This window comes from Chironomus tepperi, unplaced genomic scaffold (genome assembly GCF_022539635.2).
Source record: "Chironomus tepperi strain 1889 unplaced genomic scaffold, CSIRO-AGI_Ctep_v1 contig_386, whole genome shotgun sequence".
Lineage (NCBI taxonomy): Eukaryota > Metazoa > Arthropoda > Insecta > Diptera > Chironomidae > Chironomus > Chironomus tepperi.
This window is the reverse complement of record NW_027226508.1, coordinates 153607-174940: the sequence shown is the minus strand read 5'-3', so window position 1 is coordinate 174940 and position 21334 is coordinate 153607. Positions and strand designations below refer to the sequence as shown.

Below are 21334 nucleotides of genomic sequence, written 5' to 3'. Positions count from 1 at the left end.
AGTTAGACTGCCATTAACTACAGGCAGTTATGATATCATATTGCTCTAATTACTATATACATATACACACACACGTCACTAATAAAAGAATATGTATACACTTATATTTTTTTGCTTTTACAAAAACTTTTAATATATTATGAAAAAAAAAAAAAAAAGTAATTAAACCTCCTTCAGATTTGTGTCTTTTTTTGCTATTGTACATAGAATGAAAGAAAAACTGACTAAAAATTAAAAAAAATTAATTTTAATGTAGAATATTGAATAAAAAAAAAGAAGAAAAAATATTACTTATTATTGAAAAAAAAAACAATGAATAATCAATAATATCTGATTTGCTTTTGATTATTTACTCCTTATTATGTGAAAAGTATAAAAAATTGATGAAAATATATTTGAGCTAAGAAGAATAATAAAAAAAATTATTAAAATAAAAAAATAAAGCTGCAGTAAATTTACCAATTTTTGAAACAGACATGAAATAATCAATGTTTAATCAAAGCAACCTTTTTAGATGATGTCTCTTTTTGTTTTTTGGTGTGAAGTAATTACTTAAATTCTTTTTCCATCTTTATTAATTTTTTTCAAATCTGCTAGAATATTTGAATTTTTGAATTAAACCACAAGAAAAAATCCAACAATAGTAACTAGAAATTATAAAAGTGATACAAAAAAAAATTTATATTAAAAATGGATAATATAATAAAAAATAATATTTACAAAAATACATCCTTCGGCCTTTCATCATCATGTTGCCGTGTTGTGCGATGACATTTTAAATATCAACAAATCTAACGTTCACGGAAACGTGAATATCTGGAATTGCGGGCAGTTCACGTGGTATTACGATTGTGTGTGGGTTGTCCACATAAATCGAATCTCATAACAATTATTGGCGGAATCAATGTGCAGCTTTAAAAATAGCGGAATATTATGCACAACGTATTTTATTTAAAATCCTGAAATGTTTCTTGTTCAAGCAGGCAGTTTAATCAGCCTTGATAATGTTGTCGCTTATAAACGGTCAAAAAATATTCAAACAAATTTGGAGGGAGTTGAATTATGTTGTCGAGGGGACAACAAACTTGAGAAACTTTGTCATAGCAAACTTTGTTTGAATTTTCAATGACCGTTATGACAAGACGCTAAATTTAATTGTTTTTCTCGCTCAATCCTTAATAATTATAGCTATATTTGTACTGCATAAACTTTATTTAGTTTCATATTACTACCTGCAACTCCTCAATTAATCAAGTTTCCATGAAACGCATTGCAACGGTCAAAATAATTTCAAATAGTCTGAGAAACTTTGTGGCAAAACAAACAATTTACAGAACATACTCATTAATGCAGCATAAATCATTCGTTTTCTGTATCAGAAGCATATAGCATAAATAACATTCAAGTAGAAGTGACCGGATTTAAACGACGTTTCTAACAAGTGATTGGTCCCCTGAAGTTTTAAATAATCAAATCATAAAAAAATCTAATTTTCAAGTTTTTAAGTTAACTAACTAATTTTAAGTTAAAACCTTATGAGAATTATAAAAATAAGGAAGCGCCAATAATGGGAAGTTATTTAGATAAACCAGAAACGACCAAAAAGTCAGCATTTGATGAAAATGATTATTTAGAAATTGGTTCTTCATCGATGCAGGTAATAATCTACGATTTATTGTATTTATAGACTTAAAAATAACTGTATCTTTTTATCTAGGGATGGCGTATAAATCAAGAGGTAAGTTAATTATATGAAATAGCCGCTTGGCATAATAAATTAACCGCATAAATTGAGGTTATGATGTACAAGCTATAAATTTTTTGCTAACATTGAAAATTGCAACTTTTTGCAGGACGCTCATAATGCTATTCCACAACTAACAGATAATGCATCGTTTTTTGCTGTCTATGATGGCCATGGAGGGTCAGAAGTGGCGGAATATTGTTCGATGAAATTACCAGATTTTTTAAAACAACTTGATTCATTTAAAAATGGAAATTATGAAGAAGCTTTAAAGGAGACATTTATGGGCTTTGATCATACATTATTAAGTGATTCAGTCGTTGAGGAATTAAGACAATTGGCTAAAAAGAATCCAGATTATGAAGATTCTGACATGGATGATATGGAAGATGAAGAAACAGCAGAAGAAATAATTAATTTACATCAAGAAGCATCGATGCCGCTCAATGAAGTACTTGAAAAATATAAGGGAAATGTTGAAAAAATCTCACGAATTCAGAGTGTACAACAAATTATAAGTTTTCAAAGCAAATCATCGTCCCATAAAAATGATTCTGAAGCTGGACCTTCGGCAAGCGGTAGCTGTTCTTCACATTCGTCAAAAAAGGTTGAAAGCAGTAGCTCAGTACAACAATCGGCATCAGATAATGAAGTAAGCAGTTCAAGCGGGAAAACAAATTCAGATGAAAGTGAAAAGAATGAGCCTAGTTCCTCAAATTCACAGCCTAGCAATCAAACACCAGATAGCACACTTGTTATCATTCCATCTTCATCAAAAAGTGATGAAATTAGTAGCAATGAGCCAAAAAGTACGACACCTGAACAAAGTTCCAGTAAAGAACCTATTACTCAAGACAGTGAATGTTCTTCAAATGGAACAGTTTCAGAAAGCAAAAAGGAAGAAAAGGAGGAAAATGCAATTTCTTCAACAAAGGAAAATGGTGAAGTCGGAAGTTGTTCCTCCTCAACTTCAGCAAATGTCAGTTCAAATTCACCAAAACCGAGCACTGCAAAACCTGTTACAAAATCAAGCGAAGCTAAACAAAAAATCGACGATGATGATGAAGATGAAAGTAGCGACGATGAGCACGACGAAACATACCAAGAATCTCCAAAAAATAAAATTCAAGAAGATGATTCCGATGAGGATGACGAGGACGATGAGGAGGTGTATGATGAAGACGACGAAGAGGAACTGTCTAATGAAGGTAATTAATAGTTTCCAGCATTAGATAGATCAATTGAACTTGACTTGTTTAGACTTAAAAAATAATTACTTGTTATAATTGTAGAAATCTCTGGAGAGGAGGATGACGATGAAGACGGTCTGGATGATGCGTTTATGAGTAGCATGGAAACTGGTCCTGCAAAAGCCTCAGGTTGTACAGCTGTCGTTGCTTTATTGATTGGGCGCGATCTGTACGTAGCAAATGCTGGTGACTCTAGATGTATAGTAAGTCGAGCTGGAAAAGTTGTTGAAATGTCATTCGATCACAAACCAGAAGATCAAATAGAATTTAATAGAATTCGTAAAGCTGGTGGTCGTGTAACAATGGATGGACGAGTAAACGGAGGATTGAATTTATCTCGCGCTATTGGTGATCATGGATATAAAATGAATAAGGAATTGCCGGCAGAAGATCAAATGATTACAGCAATGCCTGATCTCAAAAAAATTACATTAACAGAAGAAGATGAATTTATGGTATTGGCATGCGACGGAATCTGGAATTATATGTCAAATGAGGAAGTTGTTGGCTTTGTTAAACACAGAATTGATGCAGGAAAATTATCTCTTACCCAAATCTGCGAAGAAGTAAGTCTACAAATCTTATTGTTATAATATAAATTAACCATGAAATGTTTTGCAGCTTTTCCACAATTGTTTGGCGCCAAATACATTGGGAGATGGAACTGGATGTGACAACATGACAGCTATAATAGTCAAATTCAAACCAACATTATTTAAATTACCAGTACAGAAGGACGTCTCAAATTCCGAAGCTGAATGTATTGCACAGAAACGAGCGCATGGTGACGATGATGTTGCAGACAAGGAGCATACCGAAAAGAAACAAAAACTCGATGATGATTTAACTCCTTCGACAGTTGATACTTCATCTTAAATAAGTTTTCATCTTTTTAGACTTTAATGATAATTTACTAAATTATATTGAATTAATTTTAATTTTTTTGATCCTGTATAAGGTCATTTTCCTCTTTCTCATTCGATTTCATTTTTTCCTCCGATTTTTATTTTTTTAAAAAAATTGAATTAAAACGAAATCAATAAATTTTGTCATTTAAAGATGATTGCATTGCGGTAGACTCATTTTGAAGTCTTATGTCAGAGATTGTAAATGAATTTTCTTTTTTTTTTGCTGTTCCAAATAATTTCATTTTAAGAAACTTTTCTTCAAGCATGTTCATCTTTTTTTCTGGGAAAATGTAATACAAGCAGTATTGCTCTTAATAACAGCGATTTGTTAGGAGCTTAAGAATGAGAAATTTGATGTATAATTTTACGTTTTACGTTTTTATACTTATAGCCGAAATACGTACGTTTTTGATTACGTAATGATGACGTACGTTTTTTTCAACGTAATTTTACGTACGTTTCATCAATACGTAAACGGTTTACGTAATAACTACGTACGTTTTTGAAAACGTAAACTGCTTACGTACTAAGTACGTACGTTTTTGAATACGTCAAATTACGTACGTTTTTCTTACGTACTAAGTACGTACGTTTTTGAATACGTCAAATTACGTACGTTTCTAAATACGTAAATAATTTACGTACGTTGCTATATACGTAAATACATTTATTCGTTTGTAACGGGCTAAACAAGTGTAATAAAAGCGCGTAGAAAAATTCAAACAATCTTAAGTTCCCGCAAATCCTGTAGACAAATTTAAGAAATTTATTAAATTCTCTTTTGAAAACAAATAACTTAATTTTTCTAAAAAGGCAAATTTTAAAACTTATAAGTTGAAATTTAAGAAATCCCCACATACAATTATAGCGTAATAATAAAAATCTTAATTAATAAGTGTAATTCATCATTGGTTTTGACGAAAATTATCAAAAATCTCTTGCAGCTCCGATTCACATTTCTGTAAATACTTGAGTTCAATCTTTAATCGATCCAGTTCCAATGACATCTCAACGATTTTTGTTTGTATTTGTTGCTGTTCAATTTCCTTTTGTTTAGCAGATGAATTAGCTAAATTTTGTGTATTTATAGCCAACAGTTTTTGTCTTTCAACCACTTCACCAAGAAGAACCAAGTTTTTTGCTATAGCGCTGCCTGCACTCCGAAATACTTGAAGCTCTAAGGATGTTAAGGGAAAGACGAGAAATTTTGTAAATTTCATTTTATTTTAAATTGATTATTTCACACATACTCTCTTGGAAAATCTCATTTTCTTCCTTCAAGTCTTGCGTCTCCTTGAAGATTGCTGGTTCTAGTACCTAAATAAATTACATTTAACAATATGTAACACATAAAAATACAAATGAAATATATACACTGACCCTTAAAATGTGATTCTCATCGACATACAGTCCATTTTTCTTCAATTCCTCTGCCATTTCTTCTACTTTACAAAAGATTATAAAAAAACCTTTTTTTTTAACAAAGCAATAAAAAATTTTGAAAAGTTTGTGTAGTCATGGAAACATAATTCTCATGTAAAATATATTTCTGAATTTTTATTTCATGACATTCATTGAACATAAACAATTTATCATTTCAAAATTTTTCTTTCTATTTTTCTATTTATCTAAGAGAATTTGTCATATTTTCCCCCCAAACAGAAGGAAATTTTTCTCTCTCTCTCTCTCTCTCTCTCGTGTATGATTCAGATGGAAAATGTAAAAGAAAAGTTTGAAAATGATCTGTTTTGTTGTGCTTATTGGGCGCATTGTTTTATAATGTCGCGGTTGAGCTTTGGAGGATATCAACTATAAATAATTTTAATGTTAGATTATAACTTACTTTAAAAAAATTTAACGTTTTTCATGAATTTGAAATTTATGTATGAAATCAGACTGTTAAATTTAACGGGCTTTTTAAATTTCATTTTCAAAATTCTGAACTTTAACGAATTTTTTTTCAAATTTATGACTGACAATTTTGAACTTCAACGGATATTTTTAAAATAACGAACTTTTTCAATTTGAAATTGATAATTTTGAACTTCAACGTTTTTTTTTATTCAAAAATCTAGTACTTCGAAACTAAATTTGAATTTCAAAAATCGGTTACAAATTCAATCAAATGACAAATGTAAATCATAACTACCACAATTATTTCAAATTTTTTACACATCGTTTTTACATATTTGTTAAAATTTAACAGTCATTTGTGTAATGTGAGCTTTTGAGCTTAAAAGAGCTTTTAACGAACTTCTTTAATTCGAATTTTATGAATTCTTTCTTGAAATATCCAGAGGTGAAATTAAGTTCTCTTCGGTTTGTTAAAAATTGATTGAAATTTGAGCGAAATGTTATACTTCACAAGTGTCAGCAGAAGAAAAAATTCAAATTTTATTAGTTTTTTAACGAACCGAAAAGACAAGTTGGCTTCGATCTAGGGGCCGATCAGTTATTATGTTCATATTTTTTAAGAATGGGTATACGATTTCGTAAAAGCTCAAAAAGGGGATAATTTTTGAATGGAAATTTTTAATGACAGGGGAGGGAAAGTCCGAAAATTTGTTTTCTGTGCCTAACTTAATAATGAACGGTTCCTATGGAAATACCAATTGCTTAACACCATTTTAATTGCTCACAATATATCCTAAAATTGCCTAAAATGTCCACTTACCCTCACCACTACTTTTGAAAAAAGCTTGCAGACAGCACAACATAGTGAATGAATGAAAATGTGCTGGAAATATTTCATTACTCACTCATAAAACATAGTGGATTCGAAATGCGCAAAAGCGCGTAATTTTTCAGTTTGAAATACATGAAATTTTTAGATATTATAGTATTTTTTTGTTATTTTATTGTATAGTATTAAAATTAAGTGAAAAAATAATATTATTATAAATATTTGTATGTTGTTAAGAGGAGAATATTGAAGGAAAATCATTAAAAGGCGTAAATAATCAAGAAAATTGCAAAAAAAGTTCTCTTTAATACAAATACATGTGAAAGTCTTTTTTTTTGCTTTAATTCCTTTAACCATAAAAGTATTTATAAAGTGAAGCCTTAGTACACAAGTTAATTATTTTCCAAGCTCTACCAAAGTTTATTTAAGAGAAAATAGCCCAAAAAAGGAGAAGAAATTCATCAAATTTATTTAGTTCCTCTGTTGAAATAATTAATGAGATTCATATCATATCCTTCTAAGTAGATAATTTCATTATTCATACCATTAATCTTTTATGGTATATCCAAAAGAGGAAATAGAATTCTGTTAATTGAGCTTTAAAAATATATAAAAAAAAGGAACTTCCAAGCACATACAAGTTGGATGTGAAAAATTTTTACAAATACATATCAGTAATTTTAAGGACTATCAAGTTACAACTATAAGCTATACACACATATGGATGTAGCAATACTACGGATATATTTCGTTCACTACACGACGATGATTAATTAAATGAGTTTAAACATCATCAACAAAAATATAAAAGTTATGTAAAGAATGTCCTTCTAAGCGAAGCAAGCATTGAAAAAAAGAGGAGTAACAAGCAAAAATATTACTTTTGGAATGTATGTGTGGTGTTCTTAAGCTGTTGAGTGTGCATTATGCATACAGGTGAATTTATTGAATTTTCTCTTACTACGAATTTTAGAGGTTCCAATAACATTTTCCATTTATTTTACAACCTCCATTCAGTCGTTCATGTTCTGTGGTGATGATAAAGTGCTTAAAGTGGGTGGTGCTGTGTCTTATTTTGACATTTAAAAAAAGGCATATTTATAGGATAAACGATTATAAATAATTTGTAATTGATCTTCCCGAGCGATGCAATTGAAGTAGGCTTTGCCACGAAACTATTAAGGCTCTGCTATACTTTATGGACGCCAAACGGATGCGGCTTCCATTTGATATTGATTCAGATCCTTATAAGCTCTGTGTCAAAGCCTTCTTCAACTGTGTTGCTCGGGCTTTTACCAATAGCTTAAAGAATGTATACGAGAAAGTCGTGCAAGGCAATTAAATTCTTAATCTATATTGTCTACTTCTCTTTAATCCTTGAACTGAAAAATTTGTTCAGTAAGCATCATTCATAGCGTGAGAGTACGTTTTGAGAGAACTATAAAGCTAACTCTCAAGCTGAACTCATGAAATTTTCACAGCGTTTTTTTTACGTTTCGTACGTAATCTGTGAAATTCAGTTAATCTTAATCCATTGACATCAAGTGACATAAATTCGTCGGTTATCGTCTTATTATAAATCGTACCTAAAACAGTATCGAAGTTTAAAATTGCATGAATAAATTGAATAAATGAATTATGAGATGCATAAATGGAATCAATCAATGTGCTAATTATGAAAATGGAATGTGGTTCAGATTACATGAACTGTATATCGTGCAATGGATTTGAATAAGTGGTTGTGCATTAAAACTTTAAAGTGATTAAATTAATTTCGAATATTAGATTGTGTTTAAATGACTTTAAAGTTCATATTTGGTGATGTCGTGAAGCACTGTGAGGATCCTGTTAACATCCAGTAATATGATCCTTCTTTTTAAATTTGCTAGAAATCATTAAGATCTACTTTAGCGGCACAATGCGGCGAATCGTATTTTTTAACTGTAAAATCAGTCATCACGGTGTCGTCAAGGCAACTTCATGCCTTTAATGTTAATAGAGCGATGGATCGGTGTCATAGCAAACACGTTGTGCAGTTTAAGATTTTCGATCGGAACATGTTGAACTATTGCCACCACGGGAATATACTTGGATCCAACTGGCAAAACCAAATTTGTCTGTTGCCGGTCACTTGGTCTTAAGTATACCGCTGCCTAGTCGGCTTGATATGTTCCGATCGGGATTTTATTAAAAGTGGGCTTAACTGTCTATCATAGAAACGAATTGCCTTGAAACACCTGATTACACTTTTCTACGATGCCATAAGCTTCAAGCCTTGAATCGATTTCATTTCCGAGAATTAGAAAACTCTTGTACAATTTTCGAAAAATTCACACTTTATTCACACACTATTCTGATTGCAAAGTATTAGAAAAAGTGTGAACATGACCTTTAACACCATATTCAATTAAAATATAATCATAAATGATTAAGTAATCGTAATTTTATAGATTATATACGCAGAACTTGAAAATTTGTAAACAAAACGGCAGGAAAAAACCAGAAATTTAAATTAGTGAGACAATACTGGATTCTTATCAAATTAACTTAGTATTTCCATTTGATAAAACTTGATTCTTCTATCTTCTGACTCTATTTTTGCTCAATTAATCGACAATGATTTTAAATGTCAATAAACCCTGCAATAAACAATATCCCAGGCGATAAAAATGAAGAAGCTAAAGCTCTTTTATTAACATCAAATGGAATCTTCATGCCTGGGACATCCAAATAGCCCTCATATTACATCCTGTGGATTTTATAGAGTGGTGGATAACCTTTGTTCCATGACATCCTAGTGTCCCGCCAAAAATTTCAAAAGATATGCTATGAACCGTATAATGTGTGCGGTTTCAATCGAAGCTTACTAGCAAGGTGTGTCACAAAAAATACAAGGTTTCCCACTACTATTGTAGAGCTTTAATAGCTCCTGTAATGTCTTAAGCACTGTGCGAATCTCTGTCATGTCGAAAACACTCGACTCTCATTCTTAATGGATTAAGAGACCGGTCTCTAGTGGGAGTTGAACACACGTCCTCACACGATATCCGGTCTGTTGCCTAACCACTCGTCCACAGACTCTACTATCATACTGGCAGATTTGCCTATTTATGATTCGATACCACAGATTCCACTCTGTCTAGACACCACAACTTCATTATAGAACCTTCTTTATTTGCGTCACTCGGGATAACTACAATCACGTGCGTAAAAGTATTTTAAAAATAGCACTAATATGTCAACATACATCTCAAAGGGAAAATATTGGAATCGCTAATATCCGTCTGCTACACATATGTCGTTGACTTTTCATGCTAATGAGTATTCCTCTTCTTTTTCTTCTTCTTGTTCATTGTTTTATATTCAGATGATTCACAAAAGTTATTGCGGTAATGCCATCGACGGGACCAGACACGGATTTTATAATTTTCGTTGGCATTTCAAAGCCAAAAATTGCTGCACTATTTCTGTTTGTTATGTTGATATCATTATTCCTGACATTCCATATACTTTTATATGATTCTGCTGTTTATTCTATTCAGGTAATTGAGATTTATTAATAGAAGGCATTAAACTTAATTATTAACGCTTTAACAATGTATATAGGCTGTATCTGTAATTTCGGCTAATAAAGCATTACCACCGGATGTACCAAGATTAAAACATCAAGGAAAGGATTTTCCATATCATTTTCATTTTCCAAAAACTAGTCGGAAATTACCACAAGTAAATAGCCATCAACTAATTTTTCTGTTGAAAGCGGATAGAATTTTATTTAATTTTCTCTTCTTATTCTTTCCTTCCCGTTTCATTTCCGTCTTCGTTACATTTATATTTAGTGTCTAATCATCGGCGTACGAAAGTGCGGTACACGAGCTCTTTTGGAAATGCTTAATCTTCACCCGCACATTCAGAAAGCAGCAGGGGAGGTACATTTCTTCGATCGAGACGAGAATTATTTGAAGGGATTAGAATGGTATAGGCGTAAAATGCCGCACAGTTTTCGTGGCCAGATAACAATTGAGAAGAGCCCAAGCTACTTTGTAACGCCAGAGGTAATTTTTCTATTTACGAAACAAATTAATCTCTCCATGTCTCTTCATTGTCGATTAATGCTGTTCAGCAGTGCTGTTCAAACTTTTTTTGTGGCATGGCACACGTTGCTGTGACTCATGTCACACATGTCATGTGGTTCAAAAGACATCAGTACCACAGTAATGTGTCTAAACTTTTTTGTTTCATGACACACGTTACTGTGACTAATGTCGCAAATGACATGTGGTTCATAGAATTGTGGCATCACAAAAGTGTGTCGCAGCACACAGTTTGGACAGCACTGCCTGTAGAGTTATAACATTATTATGTTTTCTGTTTCTATAAAGGTCGCCGAGCGTGTTCGAGCCATGAATTCATCTATCAAATTGCTATTAATCGTCAGAGAGCCTGTTACACGTGCAATATCAGATTATACACAACTACGTAGTCATGCGGCTACGGCAATTCTTCCATCAAATTCTAATTCTGCTACTCAAGCGTCACCCGCAACTACAAAGTAAATGCTATTATATTTACTCTATTCTTCTTGTTCCTTTATTGTTGTTTTTTGGTTCCTTTTCCTTCACTTTTTGTTCTATTATTTCTAATGCCATTCATATTTTTTTTCCTTTATTCATTTGAAGGACTTTTGAGGAACTTTCGATTCTTGCTAATGGAACTGTCAATACTTCTTATCGTCCACTTGCATTGTCTATATATCACCAATATACATGTATGTAATTTTTTTTACCGATAATCTTGTTGTCTTTTCGTGTTCACTTTTCTTCTTTAGTAGCTTAAATTAACTAAATTTGAGTAATCATTGAAGGATCTTTGAACATGACATGTTTACTTGGATGACGTAGGTTACTTGTTTAATGTTAAACTTGTGTCTATTTCCAGTACGATGGTTAGAGATATTTAAAAGAGAGCAATTGTTAATAGTAAATGGTGATCAACTAATTGAGGATCCATTGACACAAATTAGACGTATAGAAGATTTTTTGGGTGAGTATCATGAACTGCAAGTCATTTGAAATTGCCCGAGTGGCGAGATGGCGTCAACTTGGCAATGTAACGTTGCTTTTGTGATGAAGCATAACGTTGCTTTTGAGACGTAATGTTGCTCTTGCGACGTAACATTGCTCTTGCGACGTAACGTTGCTCTTGCGACGTAACGTTGCTCTTGCGACGTAACGTTGCTCTTGCGACGTAACATTGCTCTTGCGACGTAACATTGCTCTTGCGACGTAACGTTGCTCTTGCGACGTAACGTTGCTCTTGAACTTGTTTTCGATTCCTAACGACTCTTGCGACGTTACGTTGCTCTGCGACGTATTGCTCTTGACGTTATTGCTCTTGCGACGTTATTGCTCTGCGATTTATTCAAAGCCACAACCGAAACCGAACACAACATGCGGTTCATGATATTTCCTAAAAACTTGGCGGCAAACTTTGTTGTGCTACTCGGTTAATGAACTCAAGAACATATTAAGCAATCAATAGTTTTTAAATTTCAAAGCCAAGTCGACTCGAATCGCTAAATATAGCATGTCGAGCTTAAAGATATAGCAATCTTATGTTTCCATACATTTTGGCGCCAAACGAAATTCTCTTGAATTCTCCTCGAGAAATCAATTTAGAAACATTGGGTATGAATATAATGTGTGGGTGTAAAATGAAGGATTTACATGCTAAGGGATGCTTGAGAATATCGTGATAAATTTTTTTGTTGGGAATATCACAATTCTCAATTATAACCCAAAGTTTTCAAGGCTTACAAAAAAGCCCATAAAATCTAGTCAGTAGAAAAGTTATTTCGTGTTGACAAGCCATTAATCTAGAACCATTCAATTTAGGTATTGAGAGAAGAATAAGTCAACACAACTTTTACTTCAATAAGACGAAAGGATTTTATTGTTTAAGAACAGATATGGGCGATAATAAATGCTTGAGAGAAACAAAAGGAAGAAGACATCCAACTGTCGATCCAAAAGTAATTTCTAAACTAAGGAAATTTTTTGTAGAGCACAATCAGCGATTCTATGAATTGATTGGTGAAGATTTAGGTGAGTTGATGCTTATGATATTATTTTGAGTGATTTGTGACAAATTGTCATGCAGTGTTGTTAACTTTGATTTTTGGGTCAGACTAGAGCAGGAGTGGGCAACCTGTTTTTTCGCGGCATAACTTAGTGATAAGCCGCGACCGAAATGATACGGTTCATTGAATATCCAAAAAAAATTTGAAGATACACTAATGTGCCGCTGCACACATGTTGCTAACCACTGATCTAAATCAAAGATATTCGAGACCATACTTCAGACAATTCAGTTAGAAAAATCTCCGATTCGGGAAAACTATGTCTTAGAATTAGATATTTAGGTCTCTAGCTAGTGTCTTAGTCAATCAAGCACAGTGATTATGCTTCACGAAACAAAACTGTATCGTCACATGATCTTAAATGTGTTTCGAAATGTTTGACGACATACAAAATTTCATCGCCTCTGTGTCGTCTGCTATAATGTGTTGGGATTACTCGTACTAGATTTTGTAAATGTTATTCAAAATTTGATCTAAAGGTCTGCGATAGAAATCTTAATCTGCTTCTTGATCAAAAGGGTTTGTAACTGTGAATTATAATCATATACAGATGACCGATTATCAGAAAATTAAAAATTCCTCTATTTCTAAGAACTATACATTTCTAAAACTAAATTTGGCACAGATACCCAAACACAGGTCCTTATGTTACTTACCTACTAATCTGTTTCTAGACCAGATCCGAATAAATTGTGAGTCTTTGTATTATTATCACAATTTGATCAAGTCGTAATTACGACACTTACACGTAAGTGTCATAATGAATTAGCAATTTGGTGCATAGTTATTCCAACACCGAACCTGCGATAGTGGGTTCGAGACTCGGCATGGGAATTTTTTCACTGGTCCTTTTTCGAATCATATGTAGCCGGCATGAGGAAACGAGATTCTCTGCCATTTTGTAGGTTACAGGCAGTATTATAATCAAAGATGCTCCATACTGAGTACTGAAGTCTAGCGTACCCTCACTCAGCTGCTCTGTTTCAGCCGCCTTAGCGCAACTCTAGATCTTAATGATCCGAATATCTTAAGATCAACCTCAAACTTGTCTGACTTATATAAGAAACATGCAGTTAACAACACTGTTGCTGAAGTTGAAGATTGTCAACTAATTTTATATACCATATCTTCTTTCACAGGATGGCCTGAAGAGTAATAAATTTGCAATTTTTCATAATTTAAGTTGTTATCAAAAACAAAAGAGAAAAAACAAAGTTTTAGATAGAAAGTTTGTTATTGTTAGCCATAAGTTGTTTTTGAAAATTTAAAAAAATATTTAAGATGATAATGATGAAACTTAAACATATCAATGAAGCAAAGAAGAGATGAATAATTTTTTTTGGACTCACAAGTCCGCATAAGAGAAAAGACAATGAATCCCTAACATGATTATCGAAAAAAGCATGTTATGTGATTTGAAGCATACATATCATGAGCAAACATATCAATTTTATATATACAAATGAAATACTTATTAAGTTCATCAAGATGATGATGAAATGGATGAACAAAATTATTAGGAATTAAGTTTATGAATGATGAAAATTTTTGTGATTTAAAAAAAAGTAAATTTCGTGTTCCACGCGGAAGATTTATAAAAAAAAGTACTATCCGTGTTCCACGCGGAAGTTAAGAAAATCAGTAAATGTAATATGTTCAAATGATGAAGGATAGATCATTAGTGATTAAGTGACATACTGTCCTTGGAAATTGAGATAAAAAAAACTAGTCATAAGAATCAGAGCTTGGAGTTGACTCGAATTTTGTATGGAAAATTAGCAAAATTCCAATTTTGGACTTTCTAAACTGTATTTTGGGTTAAAATTTAAGTTTTATGTGTGCTCCGACCTAAATATTAAGAATTCACCAAAAAATTGAAATTCGTCTTGTTTTGGATGATTTATTTCAAGTTAAAAATGCGATGTGGACAGTTGGTGTGAAAATTACATTTTTGATCCAAGGTCAATAATGAATGCTGATTTTAAGCTTTTAATTTGGTGTAAAAATTACATTTTTGATCTTGATGAATAGTTTTTAAGCTTTTAGTTATGAAACATACAAAATCCAAGCCGACTTCGATCTCTGATAAGAAAATTATTTGAAAAAGTTGAAAATTTCTTAAATTGTTTTTTCATTTTGTGTCAATTGAAGTTTAAAGAAATTTGGCTAATGAAATCATAAGTGCAAAAAAAAATGTTAAATTAATTGATTTAGCTCAAGAAAGTTAATCTTTCCGAATTCTTTGATTCCAAATCTACTCATTTCCCCAAAAGAAAAATTTTAATCATAGCTGTTTTAAATGAATTGAATATTTTTGAAAGATTCTATTTATTAAATGGAAAATTTGTTGAGAATATTTTTATCTTAAAATTATTATATTTCAGAATATATGGTAGATTTATACTAGTTAAGGAATTGGGATATTGTGAACCTTCTGTCAAAAATTATGTAGGCACAATTCTGATTATACATTTAAATTTTTTGTTAACTAATTTTAACTATTTCTGATGAGGAATTACTCCGAGTAGACAACGTGACATAATGTCTGTTTATCAGCAAGACCTACGGGCGACCAATGACATCTTTTGTGGATCGTTCCATGAAATTTAATATTAGTCGACCTTAGGTCTAGTTATTAACTAGACATTATGTCAAGTTGTCCACTCAGGTACTGCAAGAATGTGGTGTCGTTGGAAATAAGAATATAGAATATAGACACTTTTAGACAAATTTAAATATATGAAAGTAAGATCTCTAAGGCTGAGCGGTTAGGCAACATACCGGATATCTACAATCCTATCTATTGTATTTACATCTAATCCTCTTTTGCCAATATGACAAGGATTGGCATAATTCTCACGACATTATGAAGGGGGAATTTACAGACCAAAGCCAGCTTTTGGCGCCATCCGAGGAAGGCAAAGAATAACAATTGATCTATACGGTCAGTGAAGTATGTAAGTAAAGAGTATACAGCTAGTCATATCAGATGTATATTTTAAAAACCTATGAATATTCACTTTTTAATTAAGGAAGTAAACGTTTACAGCAATTTTAATTCCTCCGGAATCTCGTGCCACTTGCTTTATCCTATTGTTTTTGTTATTTTCATTTCATTTCCCTTTAGGAAAATCCCGAATACAAAAAAATAAATGTAATAAGCTAGGAAATGAGTCATACCATATGACGTCAATAAAGAAAATTTATCATTCGTCACTGTACAGCACATAAAAAATTTTCATCACAGCAAGCATTTTCATTTTTACAAATTCTGTTCCTTACCATCTCCCGTCAATTATTTTTGTTACTACAGACTTGGCCTAATCATTTTGACCTAATTGAATTTTCCATTCACAAAATATCTACAAGAAGAACATTTTATACGCTTTTATACACTCACTACCTTGCTCAAAATATTAGTTGAATGACATTTGTGGCACTTGAATCTTAAATTTAAAGATGATTTGACATGTAGTTCAAAAATCCCATTTCCTTAATAACCCTTGTGAGTTTTTCACATTAGATAGTAATTTCCAAATCCAAAAAAAAAAAAAAAAAATGAAAAACTTCTTGTCGATTTTCCACGTACTGATTAAATGCATTAATGTCGTTGCTTAAATCCCATTCTATCTGTTAAACATATCCTTGTAATGAATTTTAAGACAATTGAGAAAGATGATGATGATAACAAAAAACTGTATTTGACAATGAAGAATGATGATGTATTAAATCAATTCCATAATGATGAAAAGAGTTTAAAACTATGTGTATGATCAAATATTTCTTAAACTTCCCTTTTATTTTATGTATAAAATTTATTGAATTAAATAAAAAAAAGTTTTTATTCTTAAAGTTAAACATTTTGTGTTACTGGATCTTGTTATCTTACCTTGTTCACCATCAGGGATCTCTATTTCAGCTTATTTTGAAGGATACATTAGTTACAGTCTGCTCAGAGTTCTATTTTCAATTCAGCTTTTCTTAAAATTTGGTTTTTATTTTAACGGAAACTTTAGATTCAAAATTCATGACACCGTACAAATTACAATTTTGAACTTGGTGAGTTCAGAGTTCAATTTTTACTGAACACACCAAGTTCAAAATTGACAATTGAATTTTAAATTGGTGAATCACAAGAAAATAATGAATTTAAATAGTTTAAGGAGCTTATCAAGTGAACTGCGATCGAAATTTAAATAAGACAATAATTCAAGAAATAGGTGAGTTAAGTATAATTAAGTTTTTACTTTCCCATCAACAACAAATCTTCAATAATATCAAAATAAAAAGAGAATCAACCACATCCAAGATGTCAATCAGGGAAAATCCAGACTCGATTCTAAATTGGATTTTTATCAACCCACAACAAAACCAAGAAGCCACAATAAATATCACTTGATGATGTTGAAATGATAGAGGTTTAAAGGCTTACGAATGTCATACCAATTTCATCCAAGGAACTAATGTCAATTCAACACGACAAAACGACCATTTCAATAGAAATTGTAGCAATAAACTACATTCATGTGGTTAATTAGAATTTATCGAGAACTATTCGTGACATTCGATTATTTCCTACCGTCGATTCCCTCTTGAATTAAACAATTGTCCTGAAAATGAGATTGAACTGTCAATTATCAACAAAATAATCATTATTGAAACAAACTTAACATTTTATTGATACTTTTTTTTGACTTGTCAGGATTTTATTCTTTTCATGTTCATTTGATTTTTATTATAACTATGGAATAATAATAACAAGTATCTTGATGATTTTGTGCTTTCCTTTTTCAACTTACAAAAAATAATAATAATAATAAATTGAATAGTGAAATTCTTGATTGAGTAGCTTAAATATAACAAATATTTTAAGGTTTTTGAGATTCGTGATAATTAAATTAAACTTTTTTTTTTTATTTCCTGTTTAAGAGTTCAATTAGATTAGGAATACTATTTACTTTATTTTCATTTAATTCTTTATTATTTTATTAATTTTTATATTTTTTATTTCTTCAGATCTCTAATGACTGTTTTTGATCATAATAATCATTTAAATCACATACATTGATTCCCATGGATTTCATCTTAAAGTTCAATTAAGATACAAAGGATTTAAGTATTTTAGGAAGTTTGTGTTAATTTATCAACGCATTTTTAAACTAAAATAATACTTCTGGAAGCTTTTAAGCAATTGATATCCGAATGGAACATTATGATAATGGTAATCAGAGTTGTCAGGACTTTCCGAAAAAGCAAAAGGTGTCTTATATTGGAGGTATCTTCATTATGACTTCCTGCCAATGCTGATGGTAACCAAATGTTTGGACTCATTCGCTCTGTGTAGCTAAGGTAGCAGCCAAAGTTCGAAATCAAATCAGATTTTGTATGAAGTCGAGTCGACTTGATCCGGCTTTTTCCATACAAAACCCCATTCGACTTTAAGCTCTGGCAGCAGCTATTAGATTACCACTACTATCATGTGCCACCCGGTATGTTTGCGTTAAGCCTCAAACTTAATTTGTGTATGAACTTATCATCATTTATTTAGGTATTTTGACAATTTACGCATCTTTGATAAGCAAAATTATAGAAATAGACACGCAAAAGTCGTAGCAAACGTGATGAAAATTTACATACGTATGCACGCTTAAAAAGTTAATGTTTCTTTAATTCATGAACCAAAACAAATAAAATAAAATACGATTAATATGTTAAAAACAAATATTCATAAATACACGGATTTTCATAAAAAGAAAAAAAAAAATAAAGACATTTTTAGATACTTCTTCACTATTGACAATTCCTTATGATGTTGATAAAGCTTAACATAAATTTTCCTTTCGTATAAACTCAGCTTTGTATCTTAACCATGTCTAATATAAATTTATTTTCAGCTAGAGTTGGATAAGATAGATAGTTTTTTTTTATTAAGATCATAAAATATCCTCACAAGTTTCCTTTAAGCGTCTTTCATATCCAATAACTTAATCCTCACATTTATTACAATCCTTTTTATGGCAAAATTTTATATCTTTTTGTTTCTTAAACTCAATTTTCATCTCTCAAGTAGCATCAACATTAAAGAGCTTGACACCTGTCAGATTTTATATATTTTTTAGCTAAAGGAATCCAATTTATTATATTATTGGTCACTCTACCTCCTCATAATATATTTATTTTTTTTTGTTTATGCTTACAGATCTGGTTCATAAATCTAAATATTAATGATAGCCAAAACTGTTGCTAATTTGATTCTACGGAATACTTAATAATCTATCCGTCTTACAATTTGTCTATCCCAATTTATAATGGAATTAATCGATAAATATTTATATTAAGAAGATGGATCTTCTATAAATTTGAAGAAGAAAAGAACGAGAAACTTTTTAAAGATTGTTAACTGGTAAAAGTAGCTTTGTAACTGGTAATGGTTAAATTTTAAGAACCGCTACAGCTGCTATCAATCCTGATCTGAATAAATTTTGATTTTAAAGGTAGCAGAGTAATTGATTGTGATCCACCAAAAATTAAGGGTTTTGTCGAGAATTTCCTCATGATCAGGGTCTCGGTTTTGAAAATGAGAATTCTAGAAACTACTAGTAATGAAGTCTAGAGAAACAGAATTTGTAGGTTGCTTTGATGCAACCAAAGAATTGCTAGTGTCATTGATAGGGACTTTGTCAATCATATTGATTTTAAGTACTATTGTATATTCAGGGACTATTATGAAAGCTCTATTAAGTTAATTTTCTATTAAGAAGTCACTCCTATATATCTGGTTATATCCAGACATGGATCCCGAATGAAATATGGATCCTTGACTTGTTTTGGATGTAAAATCCGAGTCGACTACGAGCTCTGATCTATTGGATATAGATTCCGGGTTATATAAACTCTGCAGCCTCAGAACATGCTCAAAAAGCAGAGTTGTAAATATCTATTAAATCGGCCTTAAAAAGCTTTGTCTGTTGAATATTATTTAACTTTATTTATTAGGAATTGAATAAATATTGAGTAGAATTTTTTAAATTAGTTCCAGTAATGAAAAGATCATGTGCAATGACTATGAAATAGATTAATCTAGCTCAGTGGTTTTCAACCTGTGTGTAATAAAGCCTGCTAAGCTAATTTTTCGCGATATTTTTTAATTTATAAATTAATTTTTAGAAATTTTTCAATTTTGGCTCTAAATCTTAATGTATGGAGTAGAAGTATTGTTTAAATGTGTTTTATAATTGTAACTGCAGTGTAATTGTAATTAAGAATTTATCTCTTATAGCAATTTAATGAGAAATGATGTTTATTCTTCGGAGTTCAAAAACAGACTGAACTTTGTTTTAAAACGGGGCCTTCAACTATGTAACAATAAATATTATTCAAATCTCAAATGAACGTTATGACATAGTGATAAAAGAAAAGGTTAACAACCACTGATCTTTCTTGATTTAGCACAAGCAGCTAGTTTATAGCCACTAAAAGTCAATTTATTACACATGACAACTGTACTGGAAGTTGGAGATTATTGGCTGTAGTGAAGTAATAGCATTGTTTATATTTTTAAGAAGCAATAATCGTGTGCAGCTTTTGTTGAATATAATTAAATAAAGTGAGCTATATTCATATTTGTTCATTTATATATTTCTTATTTTCCATCGAAGACTCATCCATTCTGAACACATTTACTTATTGTGTCTCGTTATAATAAATTTCATAAAGCGATTCTTTGTCGATTAATTTTTTATTAAGCATACATGGCGGAAAACATACACCATAGACGTTTGAGGTATAAAAATAATTTAATTCTATAAAAAAAAGTGTCTGAGAGAAGTTTAATTAAATATTTTCATTCCTTTTGCAATTTAAAAATGCACATTTTAAGTGTGATTTAGGATCTAGAGAAGATTTTTGTTCATAAATAAATTAATAACTTTATGCTATTTACGCAATGTTGTTCAAAAATATGTGGAGATTACAATCTCATAAAAGTTACATAAATACTTTGTGCAATAAATACCTTAACAGGCAAGGAGCATGCTTCCATGGTGCAGAAAGAACAGCCAACAGCATGATGCATGCTTTTCTGTGTTCCAAAGGACGCTAGAGTCCTTAATATCTCGAACTGGCTGAAGGTTTCAAAGGATAGAGCCAGACTGTCTTTAGACATTCCCTTCGAGCGGCAATGGGCTGAGTGGTTCGTGCGCCCCAGCCAAGAAAGTAAGTAAGTTAAGATCCAGAGTGTGGCTCTCTCAAAAACGACTGATAATTTTTTTCAAAAAAAAAATATTTTTGTCGCTAAAATTTAAATTTTTTTTTGACCGTTACTTATACTTTTCTTCGTAACGAAATTTTTTATTTCAAAACAAGTTGAGTTCGAAATGTTTGACAATCAAATATTCGAATTGGAGACGGCCACACCATGAAATCATGCTCATTGCCTGTTAGGGTTGTGTTAGAATAAATCTATTGCCATTGTTTCCTGAGTGACACAAAGTTGCTGAAACTGTAGAGCGTTCAACAACTTTTCACATTGTCCCTGCTTTGATCCAGTAGCTGAAATTGGTTTAATTTGATCGTTGCTCACTTGAGTATGGAGTCAATCCTTAGTATGAG

General features: G+C 31.4%; 3 protein-coding genes across 4 annotated transcripts; 2 read left to right on the top strand and 1 right to left on the bottom strand.

Annotated features, from left to right (window-relative positions):
• The first annotated feature begins 1419 nt into the window (after positions 1 to 1419).
• LOC139096336 (probable protein phosphatase CG10417) lies at positions 1420 to 4269 on the top strand. The gene is made up of 5 exons (XM_070648033.1): positions 1420 to 1657; positions 1718 to 1738; positions 1854 to 2952; positions 3037 to 3560; positions 3616 to 4269. Exons 1-5 carry the CDS (start codon positions 1568 to 1570, stop codon positions 3868 to 3870), a joined length of 1989 nt encoding a protein of 662 aa, XP_070504134.1. The 5' UTR covers positions 1420 to 1567; the 3' UTR covers positions 3871 to 4269.
• Positions 4270 to 4759: 490 nt separating this feature from the next.
• On the bottom strand, positions 4760 to 5402 carry IFT20 (intraflagellar transport 20). Its single transcript, XM_070648085.1, has 3 exons — positions 5283 to 5402; positions 5153 to 5219; positions 4760 to 5079 (listed from the first exon to the last, which is right to left on the bottom strand). The coding sequence occupies exons 1-3, from the start codon at positions 5337 to 5339 to the stop codon at positions 4808 to 4810; spliced, it is 396 nt and encodes a 131-aa protein (XP_070504186.1). The 5' UTR covers positions 5340 to 5402; the 3' UTR covers positions 4760 to 4807.
• Positions 5403 to 6750: 1348 nt separating this feature from the next.
• Hs3st-A (Heparan sulfate 3-O sulfotransferase-A) lies at positions 6751 to 14495 on the top strand. 2 transcript variants are annotated; one of them, XM_070648046.1, is made up of 10 exons: positions 6751 to 6854; positions 7206 to 7521; positions 9953 to 10127; positions 10192 to 10311; positions 10425 to 10640; positions 10968 to 11137; positions 11265 to 11353; positions 11524 to 11628; positions 12480 to 12689; positions 13864 to 14495. In XM_070648046.1, exons 3-10 carry the CDS (start codon positions 9978 to 9980, stop codon positions 13878 to 13880), a joined length of 1077 nt encoding a protein of 358 aa, XP_070504147.1. In that variant the 5' UTR covers positions 6751 to 6854; positions 7206 to 7521; positions 9953 to 9977; the 3' UTR covers positions 13881 to 14495. The 2 variants fall into 2 exon arrangements, with proteins under 2 accessions (XP_070504147.1, XP_070504148.1); XM_070648047.1 differs by lacking the exons at positions 6751 to 6854; positions 7206 to 7521 and adding an exon at positions 8374 to 8443.
• The last annotated feature ends 6839 nt before the right edge of the window (positions 14496 to 21334 follow it).

Excerpts from the sequence above, each read along its gene's own strand:
- LOC139096336 (XM_070648033.1), top strand. The coding sequence starts at position 1,568 with ATGGGAAGTTATTTAGATAAACCAGAAACGACCAAAAAGTCAGCATTT. Across the intron at positions 1,739-1,853 it reads GATGGCGTATAAATCAAGAG|GACGCTCATAATGCTATTCC; the intron begins GTAAGTTAATTA and ends AACTTTTTGCAG. Across the intron at positions 3,561-3,615 it reads TTACCCAAATCTGCGAAGAA|CTTTTCCACAATTGTTTGGC; the intron begins GTAAGTCTACAA and ends AATGTTTTGCAG.
- IFT20 (XM_070648085.1), bottom strand. The coding sequence starts at position 5,339 with ATGGCAGAGGAATTGAAGAAAAATGGACTGTATGTCGATGAGAATCAC. Across the intron at positions 5,220-5,282 it reads ATGAGAATCACATTTTAAGG|GTACTAGAACCAGCAATCTT; the intron begins GTCAGTGTATAT and ends TAATTTATTTAG. Across the intron at positions 5,080-5,152 it reads AAATGAGATTTTCCAAGAGA|AGCTTCAAGTATTTCGGAGT; the intron begins GTATGTGTGAAA and ends TAACATCCTTAG.
- Hs3st-A (XM_070648046.1), top strand. The coding sequence starts at position 9,978 with ATGCCATCGACGGGACCAGACACGGATTTTATAATTTTCGTTGGCATT. Across the intron at positions 10,128-10,191 it reads CTGCTGTTTATTCTATTCAG|GCTGTATCTGTAATTTCGGC; the intron begins GTAATTGAGATT and ends CAATGTATATAG. Across the intron at positions 10,641-10,967 it reads GCTACTTTGTAACGCCAGAG|GTCGCCGAGCGTGTTCGAGC; the intron begins GTAATTTTTCTA and ends GTTTCTATAAAG.